Source organism: Euleptes europaea, chromosome 2 (genome assembly GCF_029931775.1).
Source record: "Euleptes europaea isolate rEulEur1 chromosome 2, rEulEur1.hap1, whole genome shotgun sequence".
In the NCBI taxonomy this organism is placed as follows: domain Eukaryota; kingdom Metazoa; phylum Chordata; class Lepidosauria; order Squamata; family Sphaerodactylidae; genus Euleptes; species Euleptes europaea.
Window position 1 is genome coordinate 21245806 of NC_079313.1, and position 17642 is coordinate 21263447.

Consider the following 17642-nt stretch of genomic DNA (forward strand, 5'->3'; position numbering starts at 1 on the left):
CTGTTGACTTTAAAAAGTTCGTAGGGAATTAGATCAGGACCTGGGGCTTTGCCTGAGCATAAGCGATCAATGAGCGGTTTAATTTCATTAGGAGACACATCTGGCCAGGAATTCAACAAAATAGAAGGTGCTACAGGTATAAGTCCCTGGTTTTCCACAGAGTAGGAGAAGAGGCTCTTGAAGTAAGCTACCCAGACCGATGACGGGATACATGCAGGGACTCTGGCATAGCCATTACTTAAAGAATTCACAGTTCTCCAGAAGGTTGAATTATCATTGTTGTTTATAGCTGTAATCAAGCTCCTCCAATTTTTATATAGGGCCTCTTTTTTCCTCCAGTTTACCAAGTCCTTGTAGTTCTTTTTAATTGTTAACAATTCCTTCAATACTGAAATAGTATTGTTTGTTCTGAATTCTCTATGTTTCCTGGTTATTGCTCGTTTGAGTAGTCTACACTCGGGGTTAAACCAAGAATTTTGTTTGTATAAAGCATGCAAGCTTGAGGTTATTTCTTTAGTAAATAAAGATTTAAATAAATCAATTAATCTGAAAAAAACATTTAAGACAGTAGCTGCAGACTCTTGCTCAAGGAGGGCAGCTTTCAACGAAGTCACCTCCAAAAGCTGCATTTTGCCACTCCCCAAGGAATCAAGCTCAGGGCTCCAGTAAACACGAGCTAGGGCTTTTTGGGATTGGTGCAATATTTGACGGTAGGACGGTATTACGCAAAAACCAATTCCAGACTCAAACCAGTTTACAATCACCTTCCCTTCCCCTCCCCACAACAGACACCCTGTGAGGTAGGTGGGGCTGAGAGAGCTCAAAGACAGCTGTGACTAACCCAAGGTCACCCAGCTGGCTTCATGTGCAGGAGTGGGGAAACTAACCGGTTCACCAGATTAGCATCCGCCACTCATGTGGAGAAGTGGGGAATCAAACCTGGTACTCCAGATCAGAGTCCATTGCTCCAAACCACCGCTCTTAACCACTATATCACACTGGCTCCCATTCCTCGTGGGGCCTATGCAATGCCTGTGCAAAGGGATATCCTTCCGTTATGGGAGCAGGGAGGGGAACCCAAACACTTTGTAATGTAGTCTTGCACATAAGTTCCCAACAGGTACCAGTCCACAATATTTTTTTTACCAACCACTTTTCAACAAATGCCTGCTCTATGTCATTAATGGCATTTATTTATTTTTGCTGTAAAGCTTTCCTACCTGGTTATGCAGAGATAATAGGCAACCTGGTAAAGGGCTACTGCATGTGTGCCAAGTGTAAGACATGTACCAATCAGTTAACTAAAGAGTCACCTCTCTGCCCAAAAAGGAGTCCTCCTTCTCGAATATCAGGGCCAAGTATGCCACACTGTTTGCCTGGAAGAAGCCATGAAGTTCAGCTGCACTGCAAGACAAAAAGAACATCACATGCTCAACAAAGTTGTTCCAAGATAAAGATGGGCTGAACATCCTCATCAGGCAAATGCTGACTTCTACCAAATGGTTCAGAAATTCTTCCTGGCCATCAGAAACGCGGTGAACTCATAGTCTGACTGGATCTATCATGTCTGTGAGAGATTAGGGAACAGTAGGGTTGTCGCTTTTTAAAAAATATGCCTTTCGCAGCAACCCAACACCAAGCTATTTAGCAGGCATCACTTCTGATCTCCATGTCAGGCAAATCTTGACCTGCAACACTTCTGTGTGTCAGCGGAACTGTACTTCAGGAGAGACATAGGGTACTGCCCAAAACAACACCCTGGCTCAGTGGCAGAGCATCTGCTTGGCATGCAGAAGGTCCCAGGTTCAATCCCCGGCATCTCCAGTTAAAGGGACCAGGCAAGTAGGTGATGTGATCGACCTCTACCTGAGACCCTGGAGAGCCGCTGCTGGTCTAAGTAGACAATACTTATCTTGATGGACCAAGGGTCTGATTCAGTATAAGGCAGCATCATGTGTTCATATGAGTTCAAATTATCCCAATTTGTTATGTACAGGAGCTCTTCCTACAGGCAAGTTAATTTTATTTTATTGTCCGTCTTTCTCACTGGAACTCAAGGTGGATAACAAGAGCAATAGAGCTATTCAGTCAACCAGCAAGCCAATCACAACATTTGATATCATTTGAATGATAAGGGTCTTTGAAGCAAAAAGCAAAGACTCCTAGTAAAACTAGCTTCTTCAGTCAATCAGCAAGCACATTACAAAAATGTGATAACATTTGAGCCTATCAGCAAAGCTTCCTAGTAAAACAACATAATGCAGTGGGGCTGGGACTGATAAACAGAAGCAAAAACACATTAGCAATATCATGCAACAGGAAATTATATAATGGGCCAACACAAGGTCAAGCGACACTACACATACCTTGTGGACCCTATTGGGTGGAAAGGAAGCATAAAAATGCAAGGAAGGAAGGAAGGAAGGAAGGAAGGAAGGAAGGAAGGAAGGAAGGAAGGAAGGAAGGAAGGAAGGAAGGAAGGAAGGAAGGAAGGAAGGAAGGAAGGAAGGAAGGAAGGAAGGAAGGAAGGAAGGAAGGAAGGAAGGAAGGAAGGAAAAATGGGAATGGGGTTATTTTGGGCAAAAGCCACATGGTTTTATAATGTAGAAATGGGGGCCTTGCGAAACTCGCAGGGGGGGATTCCATCTCTCCCCCCACATTGAGGAGCCCAGCATGGCTTCAGGTCCCACCACCCATCTTTAAGCCCAGCTACAGCAGCGGTGATATCTGGGAGCTACTCCGAGCCCAGAATGGCTACCAGCATTTACCACTGCCACACCCAGTCCCGACTGGTTCCCCGTATCCACTGCCGCCCGCTGTGCATAATAAAAGTGAGTGCATTGCCTGCGCTTCAGCTTTTATTTTTTTGTGGGGGAATTTACCCCCCCCCTTTTTAAGATTTCAGATTTTTCTGCAAACCCAGGGTGTCCCCCAAGTTTGCAGGAAAATCTGTTTACTGTCAATGTGGCTTCAATCCGCAGATTTAGATGTCCGCAGATGGGGGCCACATGTTGCTATTAGATAGTTCTGCACTCAGGTTAATGTTTGTGTGTGTGTGTGTGTGTGTGTGTGTGTGTGTGTGTGTGTGTGTGTGTAAAGTGCCTTCAAGTCGCAGCTGACTTATGGAGACCCCCTTTTGGGGTTTTCATGGCAAGAGACTAACAGAGGTGTTTGCCAGTGCCTTCCTCTGAACAGCAACCCTGGTATTCCTTGGTGATCTCCCATCCAAATACTAACAGGGCTGACCCTACTTAGCTTCTGAAATCTGACGAGATCAGGCTAGCCTGGGCCATCCAGGTCAGGGCCAGGTTAACGTTTCAGACCCTTTAAAATCAAAGAGTGGTAGCCAACACTAGGTGAAACATACAGGATTCTTGATTTCACTCCAGAAGGGCTCTGTCACAGGCTGGGACAGATTTCTTAGTCGAGGAGGAACGGACTTGACCTATTACACTGTTTGATGTATACACACCCTTAAGAGCCCGACATGCAACAGAAGCTGAGACATGGAAGCCACGTTCCAGTATATAAGAAATAAATAAACATACAGGAAGCTTCACTATACTAGAAGGGCTTTTATACATTTTTACTGTTTTTTATGATATAATTATATTATCAGGATGTGTGCTAAATTATAACTATATTTCCTGTTTACCACCCAGAAGTTAGCAGAGGAAATGCAGGGGAAGACACCTTTGATTCTAGTGATTTCTACTATGATGTTGAGATCTGACAGGAAAAGTTATTTAAGGCTCCACCATTGCAATACTTTTCAACACTGGTGGTAGACCATGGGTTGATGGATCTATCAGCCCTGGTGTAAGCTCCTGACCCTTCGAACCAGAAATCACCACAGAGTCGTATAGAATCCAAGCAGATGGCTTTTACTGGTCAAAAAGGCAATACAGTGCATACAGGGAACTATGGCAGCTATGAGAGTCTTACTAGCCGAACGATAATATAAGGCAGTAAATGGCGGGAGATTATACAACATCAGCATACACAGACAGAGGCAACTTTCCCAGGAGCAGTATTCCCAGGCCTTGGTATGTGTGGTCGGCCTTGAGGCTAGACAGTACAGTACCGACACAGAAACAATACTGAAACCGAGATAGCAGCCTGACATCCTGCTCCCCTTAAGGCCCCCTCCCAGTCGGCAAGGGGGATGGTCTGTCCGGGTAGGCAGTGTGAAAGGCAGCAATTAGTTTGGGGGCGGAGACATCTCGTGCACGAACCCACTCGTCGTAGGCAGGGGGGAAGTGCTTCCAACGGACCAAGTACTGTAGGTTGCCATGGTGAACACGGGAGTCAAGGATTTTGGAGACTTCGAAGTGCTCTTCCCCCCCCCACCATAATGGGCTGTTCGGGGGGCGGATCGGGATGCCATTGTGGAAAGGCCGTATGGGGCTTCAGGAGGCTAATGTGGAAAACGGGATGCACACGCCTCAGAGTTTTCGGGAGAGCTAATTCCACCGTGACAGGATTTATGACCCGTGTGATTGGGAAAGGGCCAATGAATTTAGCATTGAGTTTAAGGCACGGACGGGTGGAACGTAGGTTTTTGGTGGAAAGATAGACCAATTTACCCACTCGCAGTTCGCCCCCGGGGGAACGATGCTTATCAGCTTGTGCTTTGTATTTGCGCTTGGCTCGGTCGAGATTGCTAACGAGCCAAGGCCAAGTGGTACGGAGGGTGTGTGCCCAGGAAGCAACGTCAGGATCTCCCTCCCCCTCCACATTATTTTTGGGCGTAACAGGACCGAAATCCTGTCCATACACTGCATAGAATGGGCTAAAACCTGTAGATTGATGTACAGCATTATTGTAGGCATATTCTGCAAAAGGTAACAGTTCTACCCAGTTATCTTGGTGGTAGTTTACATAACAGCGTAAATAACATTCAAGGACAGCATTTACACGTTCAGTTTGACCATCGGTTTGAGGATGGTATGCAGTAGACAATCCTTGTTCAACCCCCACCAACTTGAGGAATGCTTTCCAAAACTTGGAAACAAAGCCACTGCCGCGGTCACAGATTATTTTGCGCGGAAACGAATGTAATTTGAAGATATGTGTAACGAAGAGGCGGGCCATTTTTTGAGCAGAGGGGATCCCTGCGCATGGAACTAAATGGATTTGCTTGGAAAACAAATCAGTAACAACCCATAACACAGTTTTTCCCCCGCTGAGAGGGAGATCAGTCATAAAGTCCATAGCAATCACTTCCCATGGTCTGGTGGGTGTTTCTAGAGGTTGCAGTAGCCCCGGGGGTTTGCCTTGTGATCGCTTCACTGTGGCGCAAACAGGGCAGCTGCGAATAAAAGAGTCAACGTCGGAACGCATTCCCCCCCCACCAAAATTGTCTGCGCAATAAGTGGAGAGTTTTTAGGAATCCAAAGTGTCCAGCTGTTTTTACTCCATGAGCTAAGTGTAAGACTTCTTTTCGAAGTGCCTTGGGTACATACAATTTAGAGTCTTTGTACCATGAGCCTCCTTGTTCTATTACCCCAGGGGGTAGGGTGTGAGTGGAGCGTTCAGAGAGGCAGTGGTTCCGAAGGGTATTTAAAAAGGATTCGGAGATGGGAACCTTGGCGGGAACCCCCCCCCCGGCTATAGTAGTCTGAGGACCCGCTATGGGGGTAGTGCTTACGTGCGGTGGTGCGCAGATTGTAGGCGGTAGGGCAGCCGGTGGGGTTGGAGGAGTGGAACCGTCGGTTCGTTGTTGTTGCGAGGGCGGTTGGGTAGCCGCTCGGGTTGGAGGTGCTGGAGAACTGGATCTGGGGTGCTGTTGCTGAGATCGGGTTTGCACGGCCAGTACAGGAAGGGTTCCCCTTTGCGTAGGGGTGAACAGAGAGTCAGTTGGTCTCTCGAGTTTTACCGGGTATTGTGGCAACCGGGAGAGGGCATCTGCGAGAACGTTTTGTTTCCCAGGAACATGTTTTAGGACGAAACGAAACTGAGCGAAGAATTCAGCCCAACGTTGTTGTTTTGCTGATAGTTTGTGGGACCCCGTGAGGGCAGCTAGATTCTTGTGATCGGTCCAAACCTCGAAGGGGATATTGGACCCCTCTAAGAATTGTCTCCATAGAGTCAGGGCATGGTGAACGGCCGCTGCCTCTTTTTCCCAAATGGGCCAGTTCAATTGTGCGTGCGCAAATTTTCTCGAAAAGTAAGCGCACGGGTGAAGGAGGCCATCCGGACCTTTTTGGAGGAGGGCCCCTCCCATAGCTACATCGGAGGCATCGACTTGCACAATAAACATTTGGTTTGGGTCCGGGTGCTGTAGTACGGGTTCGGATGTGAAGAGGCGTTTGAGAGCCACAAACGCGGCTTGGCATTGATCAGTCCACAGGATTTTTGCGGAGGGTAAGGTAGCTGTGTTTGCTTTCCCTTTGGTTTTTAGTAGATCAGTAATGGGTAGGGCCACTTGTGCGAAGTTAGGAATGAATCCTCGATAAAAGTTTGCAAATCCCAAAAACTGTTGCACTTGCTTGCGGTTGGTGGGAGGAGTCCAATCGAGAACGGCTTGGACTTTGACAGGGTCCATGCGAAGACCTTGGTGGGAGATTATGTATCCTAAAAATGTGAGCTGGCTTTGATGAAACTCGCATTTAGCCAGTTTTGCAAAGAGTTGGTGGTCGCGCAAGCGCTGCAGAACTTCTCGGACTAGAGTTACATGCTCTTCCATGGTTTTTGAATAAATAAGAATGTCGTCTAAGTAAACCACCACCCCGCGATACAGCAAGTCATGAAGGATTTCGTTGATGAGTTGCATAAAGACCCCCGGGGCCCCTTTCAATCCGAACGGCATCACGAGGAATTCATACATACCGAAACAGCTAGAGAAGGCAGTGAGGTGCTCATCTCCTTCGCGGATGCGGACTCGGTAGTAGGCTTCCACCAAGTCCAACTTGGAGAACACCCGGCCCTCCTGTAACTGTCCCAAAATATCAGATATTAATGGGATAGGATAGGCGTTGGTTTGGGTAACCGCATTGAGTTTTCTGAAGTCAATGCATAAACGAAGGTCGCCCTCTTTTTTCCGGACAAAAAACACGGGGGCCGAGTTTGGGGCATTCGATGGGCGAATGAACCCTCTGGCGAGGTTTTTGTCAAGGAAGTCCCGGAGAACAGTGCGCTCGGAAGCGCTCATAGGGTAAATCTTACTTTTGGTTAAGGTGCAGTCCTTGACCACCTCAATTGTACAGTCGGAGGCCTGGTGGGGGGGTAAGGTATCACATTCTTTAAGGTCGAAGACATCCGCAAAGTCTCGATACACATTAGGTAGGACTGGAAGTGCTGGGACATCGGAGGCCAGTGCTGGTACGGGCGGATATAATAGTGCAAAGTTCTGCCGGTGCTGATTGCACATGGGGCTGGCGAAGGAGATAGTGTTTGTTTCCCAGTTAATACTGGGACTATGTCCTTTAATCCAGTTAATACCCAAGACCACTTCAAAACGGATAGGGGCTATAGTGAAGTCTATTTGCTCCCAGTGGGAGCCAATTCCCATTGCTACCCCTACGGTGCGGTGATCAACTGGACCCCCCTGGAAATGGCTCCTGTCCATTTGGGCAAATTGGACGGGGGCGGGTAGAGCCTCAGATTCGGCTCTGAGTGCAGCAAAAGTGGCTTCGCTTATGAGAGTGCGACAGCAACCGGAGTCGATTAGTGCTTTGACGGGTAGTTGTGGGCCACCGTTAATGTGTTGTAAAACTGCATCTACGTAGACGGTGGAGTCCACTTCTTTGATTTTGGTAGGAGCATTCGGTTTAACAGGAGGATCCTGAGAGGTCTGTGGAGACGCTCCATTCACCACAGACCGGAGCCGTTTTTTGATAAGTCGAGGGGAGATTCCAGGTTTAAGGCTAGAGAATTCCAAGGATTTTCCTCATCCGAAGAGGGAAAGTTGTCCCCCAATGGGGCACTTGTAATCCGAGACCCGGCGGGGTCGTTGGTAGTAGGCAGGGAGGCTGGGTCTCCGGCATGGAGTGCAGAGGGTGTGGGTCTTCCCGGAGCTGCGCTGCGGGTGGCCGCGGTGCCTCTGCGTGGTGGACGACCTCTGGCGCGGGTCGTCATGCTGGGACGAAATAATTCATGGCGGTGCGGGCAAACAGCTGCAAAGTGGCCCATTTCTCCGCAAGTAAGACAGGCACCCCTCTGAAATCGGACTTCACGTTCCTGGGGCGGACGTGGAGGATTTCGTGGGACGGGCGGTGGTGCCTTGGATTGCGGCTTTTGGGTGCCTTTTTCCTTGTGCTTTTGACGGACTAGGGAAATAAAGCGTCGGCGGCTTTCCACTTCCTCGGCCAATAGAATCCAGTCTTCAAGGGTATCGGGATCGCCCCGCATGTATGACCAGTTCAGAACGTCAGGGTGCAAGGCTTCCCTGAAATGATGAATTAGAGTGGTTTCGGGCCAGCCTACAATTTTGCTTGCCAGTCGTTGAAATTCATCGGCAAATTCTCGAACTGTAGCAGAGCCTTGTTTGAGTTGTAAGAGTTCCGTTTTGGCTCTTTCCCCCAGGAAGGGGCCTTCAAACCTCCTTCTTAGAGCAGTCATGAAGTTGTTGAGGGAACGAATAGCTCGAGAGCGGGTGTCAAACTGGAGGACCATCCAGTCAGCTGCTTTACCTGTCAGAAGGGAAGCTACATAACGCACCCGGCTATCTTCCGTGGGGAAAAGTTGTCCTTGTTCTCGCATATAACTGTCCACTTGATGCAAGAAACAAGGCAAAGTCTCGAGAGATCCGTCGTACGTAGTCCTCAATTTAAGTTGCTTCCAAGGGCCGGGCGCAGGTTGGGCCGGTTGCACGGGTGGTCCGGGCGGAGGAACAACGGGAGCTCCGGGAGGCAAGGGTGGAGCAGGCACATTAGCGGGTGGTTGGGGTGGCTGGATGGGCACCCCCTGACCCGGTATCGGAACAGGCTGTGCTTGGGCTATCAGGGTTTGTTGTAATTGCCTGTTATCCTGAAGCATACGTTCCATTAGTTCTTGGAGTTGATCAACACGGTCGGAGAGCTCCCGATTCTGGGCTCGTAAGAGGTGAACCTCCTCACTTGGGCCACCAGTGAGATGAGGCTTACTGGTCCGGAAGCTCGTGGCCCATTGAGAGCTATCTCCATAAAGATCCTCGTCTTCAGACTCTCCTGAGTCTAGACGTCGGTCAGCCAAACGGCGTGCGCGTTGGGTCGCGCGCGACGGGACAAACGCCGGGGAAAAAGACAGACCTGATAGCCCTTGTACAGTGCCCTTGGGGCGCGTATCCGTTCTCGCCCGATCCCTAACCCTTGCTGCTGCCGCCTTGGCTGCGTCAGCAGCCTCTCTCTCTCTGGCGACCTTAGCCGCTTCGGCGGCATCCTTATCCGCAAGAACTTTGGCGTTCTCAAGTCTTAGGGCAGCCTCCGCCGTAATGCGCGGTAAAAGTTCTGTTTCCAGGAGTGAGAGTATGGGGTCGGATTCCCCGCCCAGCAAGGGTTGTATTCGAACCGCCAGTGCAGGTGCATCGGCTCCAAAAGTCGAGGTCAAAGCCTGCGCCAAGGTGGCGACCGGGGTGTCCTTTGTACATTCCACAAGGAGAAGAGCGGTGTGAATAGCGATTCGCTTGGCTTCAGCCTGACAGCTGGCCGCATCCGGGATCAGGGAAAAACCCTCCGGCGGGGCTCCTGCCATGATAGAACTAGAGGAAAGAGTCTCTCGAGAAATAAGATTATCCAAAAGTCCAGTTAGTACTTGTAAATCTTCAGTTGCCAACCGGGCATCGTCCAGTAATTGATCCAAGACCTGAAGATCTAAACGAGTATCAGTATCCTCCGACGTCAACATCCAGAGAGTCCCTTTAAGAGATTGCCACTGCTCCTGTACCAGTTCCCTCAAGCGGCAAACCTCTAGGGTAGTTCTGAAGAGTTCAGCGACTATGTCCTGTAACAGGGTGGGATCCTTCCGAGAGGAATCCAGGATAGTAGGTCACTCAGAGAGCTTCTCAGCTCCCATCCAAGCGGCAGGCGAACCCCCCTGGGCTCCAGCCTGACTAGTAGTATAATAAAGAAGATGAGAGATAGCTGCCATAATGTAAGCTCCTGACCCGTCGAACCAGAAATCACCACAGAGTCGTATAGAATCCAAGCAGATGGCTTTTACTGGTCAAAAAGGCAATACAGTGCATACAGGGAACTATGGCAGCTATGAGAGTCTTACTAGCCGAACGATAATATAAGGCAGTAAATGGCGGGAGATTATACAACATCAGCATACACAGACAGAGGCAACTTTCCCAGGAGCAGTATTCCCAGGCCTTGGTATGTGTGGTCGGCCTTGAGGCTAGACAGTACAGTACCGACACAGAAACAATACTGAAACCGAGATAGCAGCCTGACACCTGGCCTCACTTGAACCGAGGGCAAGGCAAAGCAAAGGAGGCACTTGATGGCAGGCCTACAGCCATTCAGAATGCAGCTTTCAACTAGAGTTGGTCAGGCATGATCATCCAGCGGGAGACCCCGGGGGGGGGGGGGCTGGGACATGAATGGCGGCCATCAGAGATGGTGTGACTTCAGTTCTGAGGAAACCTGGAAGCAACATTATATCATAAGAACATAAGAACCAAGGCCCATCAAGTCCAGCAGTCTGTTCACACAGTGGCCAATCAGGTGCCTCTAGGAAGCCCCCAAACGAGACGACTGCAGCAGCACCATCCTGCCTGTGTTCCACAGCACCTAATATAACAGGCCTGCTCCTCTGATCATGGAGAGAATAGGTATGCATCATGACTAGTGTCCATTTTAACTAGTAGCCGTGAATACCCCTTTCCTCCATGAACATGTCCACTCCCCTCTTAAAGCCTTCCAAGTTGAGGAATCACTTGAGGAATCACTGGAAACTTTATGGGGGAACTGAAGAGTTTCCAGTGATTCCTAGAGAGCACCCACATCACTTCCGGGCTTTCTGCTGGAACTGACATCACACCATCGGCCCAATAGTCTTAAAAGAATTATCCCGCCGGCCGCTTAGAGTGGCAGCAGGAAATAGGAGCGGGGGGGGGGGGGGGCTGGCAATCCTGGGTTCAACTCAAACCTACTGACATCAGATATTTTCTTCTCAGTGTGGCTGGTTTCCCTGCATTTCCCTCCTTTGGCCAGAGGTAGGTGACAGCACGCAGGTCAAGTTCTTGCCAGACATTTCACAGGGCACCAGTCTTCACAGCTGTCGTGAGTCAGCCTGTGAGTTACTTTTCAGAAGAAGAGGAGGCGGCAGAACAAGCCCTCACTCCCTCTGAAGAGATAACACCGGAACAGCAAGACGGGACCTCTGAGCCGGAAGAGTGGCCGTCTGAAACAAGAGAACAGGAACAGGGAAGAGAAAGCCTTTCACCTTCAGGGTCTCCTCCACCAGTGGAGAGAAGAAGGGTAAAAGGTAGAATGGCACTGCAGCAAAGGAGAAAGTCAGCCCGGCTTTTGGACATAAGACATAAGTTGGCACAGAGAGTCTGAAGCCGACAGTTGAGTTGAAACACCTGGAGAGTCACGAAGGCAATATAAGCAAGACTGACCCTTAAGTGCCTCGTGGGAGCAAATGTTATTGCATGCCACCTGTCTCTGACAACCTTGCTGAGATTTATCTCTTAGAAGCTTCATTTGGAGTCCGGTTTGCTGTGGTGTTAAACTTCAAAGAAAGCCGTGGCCTGCAGCCAAGACCTTAAGGGCGAGGAGCTTGTGTCTGTCTGTGACCTTGTTCCTGTATGGTGAGTGTCTTGTTTCTGTGCTTATTAAGGAGCTGCTGGCCCCTCCCGGCAAGAGTAAAATACACGTCAGGCTCTGCTTCCTTCAGCACCGATACATTGCTGTGTGGGAAGCAGAGACTCAGACCTGCCTTATGCAACAACAGCCCATGAATTCCATGCTATTTCAGAATTCCTCTCAAGGGGCTGTGGCCACAACCAACCAATCAAAATGTGATACATGCTGGGGGGGGGGGGAGATTTCCACAATGGATTTCCTTCTCCATATCTGCGATGTGGACAGCATGACAAAAAAGATGAAATCCAGGCATCAGAGCCCCCTTTCACTCAAAGCCAATTAATAAATAGAGAAGCCCTGGTGCACTCTAAAGTTTAACACAATTTTATTCTAGCACAAGCGTTTGTGGACTACAGCCCCTTCTTCTGGTTCAATGCACAGATCCTTACTATGCTGTTGTTTTATGGAGGAGATATGCAAACAATTAACATGAAGGACAGCATGAAATGTAATTATGTTACATTCAAATCTAGTCTAGAAAAATACAAAGACCATTCCGCTGGTTTTGCTAAGCCAGTTAAACCCCCATAGTGGTAACACCTAGTAAGGAAGCACTCACACTATATAAAGAAGTGGGTTCTAGTACCCAAAAAGCTTACTCTAGGATAACATAAAGAGTCAATGACACCTTCTAGTGTGGAAAATCATTTTAATGGCAAAACTAAGCCATTACATAAGTTCTAAGAATATGGCTGTTAAAGAACCAAACAGATCTGCAAAAAAATGGTCACTTTTCATCACATTCCAGAATAACAAATTTTAGGATAAAGTTATACACTTTCTGTATTTTTCTGACTGGATATGATTGCTGTGGAGGGCAGTTAATTACTTTTGTAATAGAACTGGAAATAGTAAATAAAGCATTAAAATGATTTTGGAATAATAATATTTTGTTAGCCTTTAAGGTGACACTAGACTACCATTTACTTATGAAGCAAGAGATTAACACAGTTACACCTCTAGAATTATTATCAAAGATGACTGTTCTCTTTACTACCTAAATGTTAGTACCATGATGTTATTAAATCATAGCATTAGCCCCTGGAGGGGCAGATACTGATCTGCTTAAATGATGCAAGGAAGTCTTTTTCTGGAAACCATTTTCTGGAAACCTAATAATTAAGGGATGCTTCAGAGACCGCTACAAAATTGTACTAATCCTTCCCATTTAAACATTCCTTATAGCCAGAGCATTCCTTATAGCCTACATGCTCTGAGCCGATAAGCCGGATGGTCATCAGTAACACACACAATAATTTGCTTCTTCATTGAGTAATTGGCTAAAAAGTCTTTTGATTGACAGCCCTACTGATGAAGAAGATCTGAGCTGGGTTTCTTATCTGTACTTCAGAGGTCGGAGGCAACTGCTTAAGGCATCTTACTTATTGGTTCAAAATATTTATAACCCGCCTTATCTTGTTAAGACTCCAGGCCGCTAACGAAGTAACCACAAACTACAGATGCATAAAACACAATAAAACCATCAACATTTCAGACAGCACTCCTAGGTCAAGGCAAACAAAACGGCATATCATCAGGACAGCATATCATCCAGAGCTCAGTTATTACCGGGCATGAGTCAAATCAATCCAAGCAGCCAAAATAATACAGTTTGTACTCTTCATACCAGAGATTACCACATACATTCTTTCTCTAAAGAACCACACACACATCCTCCTCTGACGCCAAGGGCAGGGTAGTAGTGAGAGGGTAAGACTAGGGCCTGGGAGACCTACATTCAAAACCCAATTCAGCTGTGGCATTTGCGGGGGGGGGGGGTGTCTAAAGTGCCGTCCAGTCGCAGCCAATTTATGGCAACCCAGTAGGGTTTTCAAAGTAAGAGACTAACTGAGGCTGTTTGCCGTTAGCTTCCTCTGCACTGTGACCCTGGTAGTCCTTGGTGGTCCCACATCCAATTTCTAACCAGGACCAACGCTGCTTAGCTTCTGAGATCTGACAAGATCTGGCTAGCTTGGGCTATCCATGCCAGGGCTGGGTGACACTGGGCTAATCGCGCCCTCCTGGCCTCACCCTCACAGGACTGTCGGAGGGATAAAATGAGGGAGGAAAAAAATTACAATTGCAGCTCTGAACTCCTTGGTGGAAGGGGTGGGATAAAACTAGGCATTAAACAGAAGAATGTTCAACATTTCCCCTCTACCTGTCTCCCCTGGGGAGGAAAGCAGGGTATATACATTTAGAAGAAGAGTTGGTTTTTATATGCTGACTTTCTCTACCACTTAAGGCAGAATCAAGCTGGCTTACAATCACCTTCCCTTCTCCTCCCCACAACAGACACCCTGTGAGGTAGGTGAGGCTGATAGAGCTGTGACTAGCCCAAGATCACCCAGCTGGCTTCATGTGTAGGAGTGGGGAAACAAATCCAGTTCCCCAGATTAGCCTCCACCGCTCATGTGGAGGAGTGGGAAATCAAACCCAGTTCTCCAGATCAGACTCCACAGCTCCAAACCACTGCTGTTAACCACGCTGGAGCTGTGTAATAGTCCAGAGAAATGTCAGCATGGGTGAGGGGGAGCTGTGTAATAGTCCAGAGCAAAGTCAGCATGGGTGAGGGGGGAACAGTGTGTTGTAAATGGTCTGTGGTCTTCCCTGGGGAGGAAAGCAGGGTATATACATTTAAATAAATAAATGAATGAACAAGCAGTCTACAAGGTAAGATCTTCTGACACTGACTTATTTGAGAGTGTGGAGAGCTCTCCCTTTCTGGAGGTTTCCAAACAGAGGTTGTACAGTCTTTTGTTGGGAATACTCCAAGCTTTGTATTTCGCATACCGAGGATGGTGTCAGACTAGAAGGCCACCTCTAAGGCAATACTGCTGAGCCTTCCAACTCCAGGATTCCATGGCTCTAACACTGATGTGCCTGGTAAATCCAGTTTATGCATCTAAACCTCAACATTTGGTTTCGCTATCTGTACAGGCTTGAACTAGGGTAGCCATTGAGTAGTATAAACATATGCCTGATTCCAAAGCAGACCACCGAATGTGGATCAACACACCCATAAAATGGGGCTAGGAACAGTTGGGGGCGATTGCTCTACAAACCTGAAGGAAATCCCAACTTTGCAAAAAACCTGAAAAAACACATTGGGGGATTAAAACTTCCCAAAATAATAGAAACCACACCTGTGTTTTCAGAAAAGACTGCCCACTAAGATCTCAATCACCATTTTAGAGGTTGCTAGGCAACTACATCAATACTGCTGAGACTTCCAAAGCTTGGTTTCTGTAAGGCAAAGCCATGAAGGGGAGCAGGGGTGGACATGCAGGCCTAAACAGCCCTGGAAACAGTCATGGCCCCTGATAGAGAAGGACTTGCTAGGGACTCACCACCCACACCACCTGGCCTGCCCCCAGCGGTTGCCTCTGCAAACTGGGCCAGTTTTTATCCAGGAGAAAGGCTGCCAGGGAGAGGGAAAGAGGGGAAGCTGAAGACAAAGGATCAGATAAAGTTAAGTTAGCTGGTAGTTGGGAAGAAGGGAAGGGAAGAAGAAAAGGAGAGAGGCTATGGTGGCTGCCAGGGAATTAGGAAATAGCGAGGGAGGAGATAACAGGAAAAAGTGAGACGTCCCACACAAGTCTATGTGGGTTCCCTGTTTGTGTGTGTATTTTCATTTATGACACTCTCCCTGACTAGGCGAAGGATGCTTTCTACAGTTGCCAGGCAACTGTGAAGAAGCCTCTCCACCTTCCCCTTTGTGAGAACACGTCAGCCTAAAACATGGTGCCAGTTTCACTGGGAGCCAGCCCTGGAAAATGATGAAAAGATACCAAGCGTTTGAAAGGTATTGATGGGGGGGGGGGGGGGAAATGCAACACAATTGCACCACTCACGTTTTATTGTTGTGGAATGCTGTCCTGACAACTACCCTAAATTGCTGTGATACCTGAGATCCAATCCCACACAACCTGCAGGAAGTCTCAACCAAACTGTGACCAAAGCTCACATGCGGGACACGCACGCACCCATTTAGGCCTCCTACCTTCAGCTGTATATAAGTAGCAACTTCTGGCCCAGTTATTGTCCTCATGGGGGGCGGGGACATCTCAGGTTCAAGGGCCAACATATACAGGAGCTTCCTATTATTAGCTGGCCAAAGTCCCTTAGCCATTTCACCACCCACATCCCTAAGATGACAATAAGCAGGCTGAAATGTTAATGTTTTTTTGGGGGGGGGGGAATTTTAATCAATATAATACTTTGATGCTGGAAATAATTTTTCCCCCTTTTCTTAAATGACAAAATCCTGCTCAGCATAAAAATCCTAGGGCTACACTGGAGTCATAATGTACTGTATAATCTCAAGAGCAGCAAAAATTATGTAGTACTTTCAACACATACAATACAATCTGACCCTGTTTAACCTTATAGCCCACGGAAGTTGATTTATTACTCCCATTTCACAGATGTGCAACTGGTGATGGCAGATCCCCAATTTACGATTTCTAAATCCTACTCCTACAAATTTGGTTATGGGGCCACAGCTGAAGTTTCTTAAATGCATTTGCTCTGATTCATCTCTTCCTACCCTGGTTTCTACTCCTCTCTCCCTGGCTGTCTTCATCACTGTGGGTTTTAGACTGAAAATTCCTTTGGGAATTTTGTTGGGAATACTCCAAGCTTTGTATTGCTTTGTATTGGAGTACTGTTCTGCCAGCTTTGTATTGGAGTATTGTTCTGTTTCCTTATAACATGAAGGAATCACAGGAAGCAAGACTACAAAAGACCTCTTCCTGAGACTTTAGATCAGGGGTGTCTAACTCAATTGTTACAAAGGCCAGATATGACATAAATTTCACTTGTTCTGGCCAGGCCTGCCTCAGCTGTCTCGGCTGGCTTGCAGGCTGGATAAAAGCTCTCAAGGGGCCGGATCCGGCCCTCGGGCCTTATGCTCTACACCCCTGCTTTAGATACCTGCTGCTAGCCAGAGTAGACATTGCTCAAATACAGGACTTGCAGCCTGAATCGACCCTTATTTACTCAGCAGTAAGTCCACTTTGTTCCATGCAGTTTTCCTTTTGACACACAGGACTACAAACTTATGAAAAAGAATCTCCTTGTACCATATATAACAGGGAAGGGGAATGCTCTATGTAGCCTTCTCTCTATATATGACCCCTCTGCATGTGGCCCGAATATGGGGGCAGCAAGCATGAGTGTGCTGGCCCCACCCCCTGCCTCCACACAGAGGAAGTGTCAGTATATATACTCCCTCCCAGTGATTGGGGGTGCTTTTTTCCAAATGTTTCTGATCATGGGGAAGGAGCATATGTACTAACACTACCTCTGAGTGTAGGTGCCACGTTCATGAGCCAAGGATCATGCAGGTTCGTGAATTCATGGCTGCTCCTGCTCTCCATACATTGGCTGAATGTGCAGATGGCTTGAGTCAGATGTTCTGAGTACTCACATCTGACTTGTACTCACATCTCGCAGTTTCCTTGCATACCCGCCACGGAGAACTGGATAGGGCATTACAAAATCCTCCCCGTAAGGCTTTGGAAGCACTTTATGCACATAGATCATAATGTGTCATGATCCTACACACATTTAATCTGCTGCACGTACCAGCTGGACATGCAATGCAAAACATGCCACATGTTGGATTGACGCAATTTGACCTACACCAACATAAAGCCAGAAATTTATTCAAAGGAACGTCCTCCTTGGAGGAATGTTGCAACAAGAAAAGATGATGCTGAACAAGATGCCGCATCACGGGGTGAAACAAGAATAAATCCTTCTAGTGTCACAACTGTACTCAGGAGTAACTTATAGAAATGGACACAGGAGGGGGGGGGAAATAACATGGGGCATGAGAGCTTA

At 47.7% G+C, this 17642-nt stretch overlaps 1 protein-coding gene across 1 annotated transcript in view; it reads right to left on the minus strand.

The window, feature by feature from the left end:
- QSOX1 (quiescin sulfhydryl oxidase 1) overlaps positions 1 to 17642 on the minus strand; it is a 102343-nt gene that overhangs the window by 38957 nt on the left and 45744 nt on the right. Inside the window, exon 5 of the mRNA XM_056844694.1 lies at positions 1314 to 1404. Within this exon, the coding sequence (XP_056700672.1) occupies positions 1314 to 1404 (91 nt within the window). The remainder of the gene's footprint in view (positions 1 to 1313; positions 1405 to 17642) is intronic.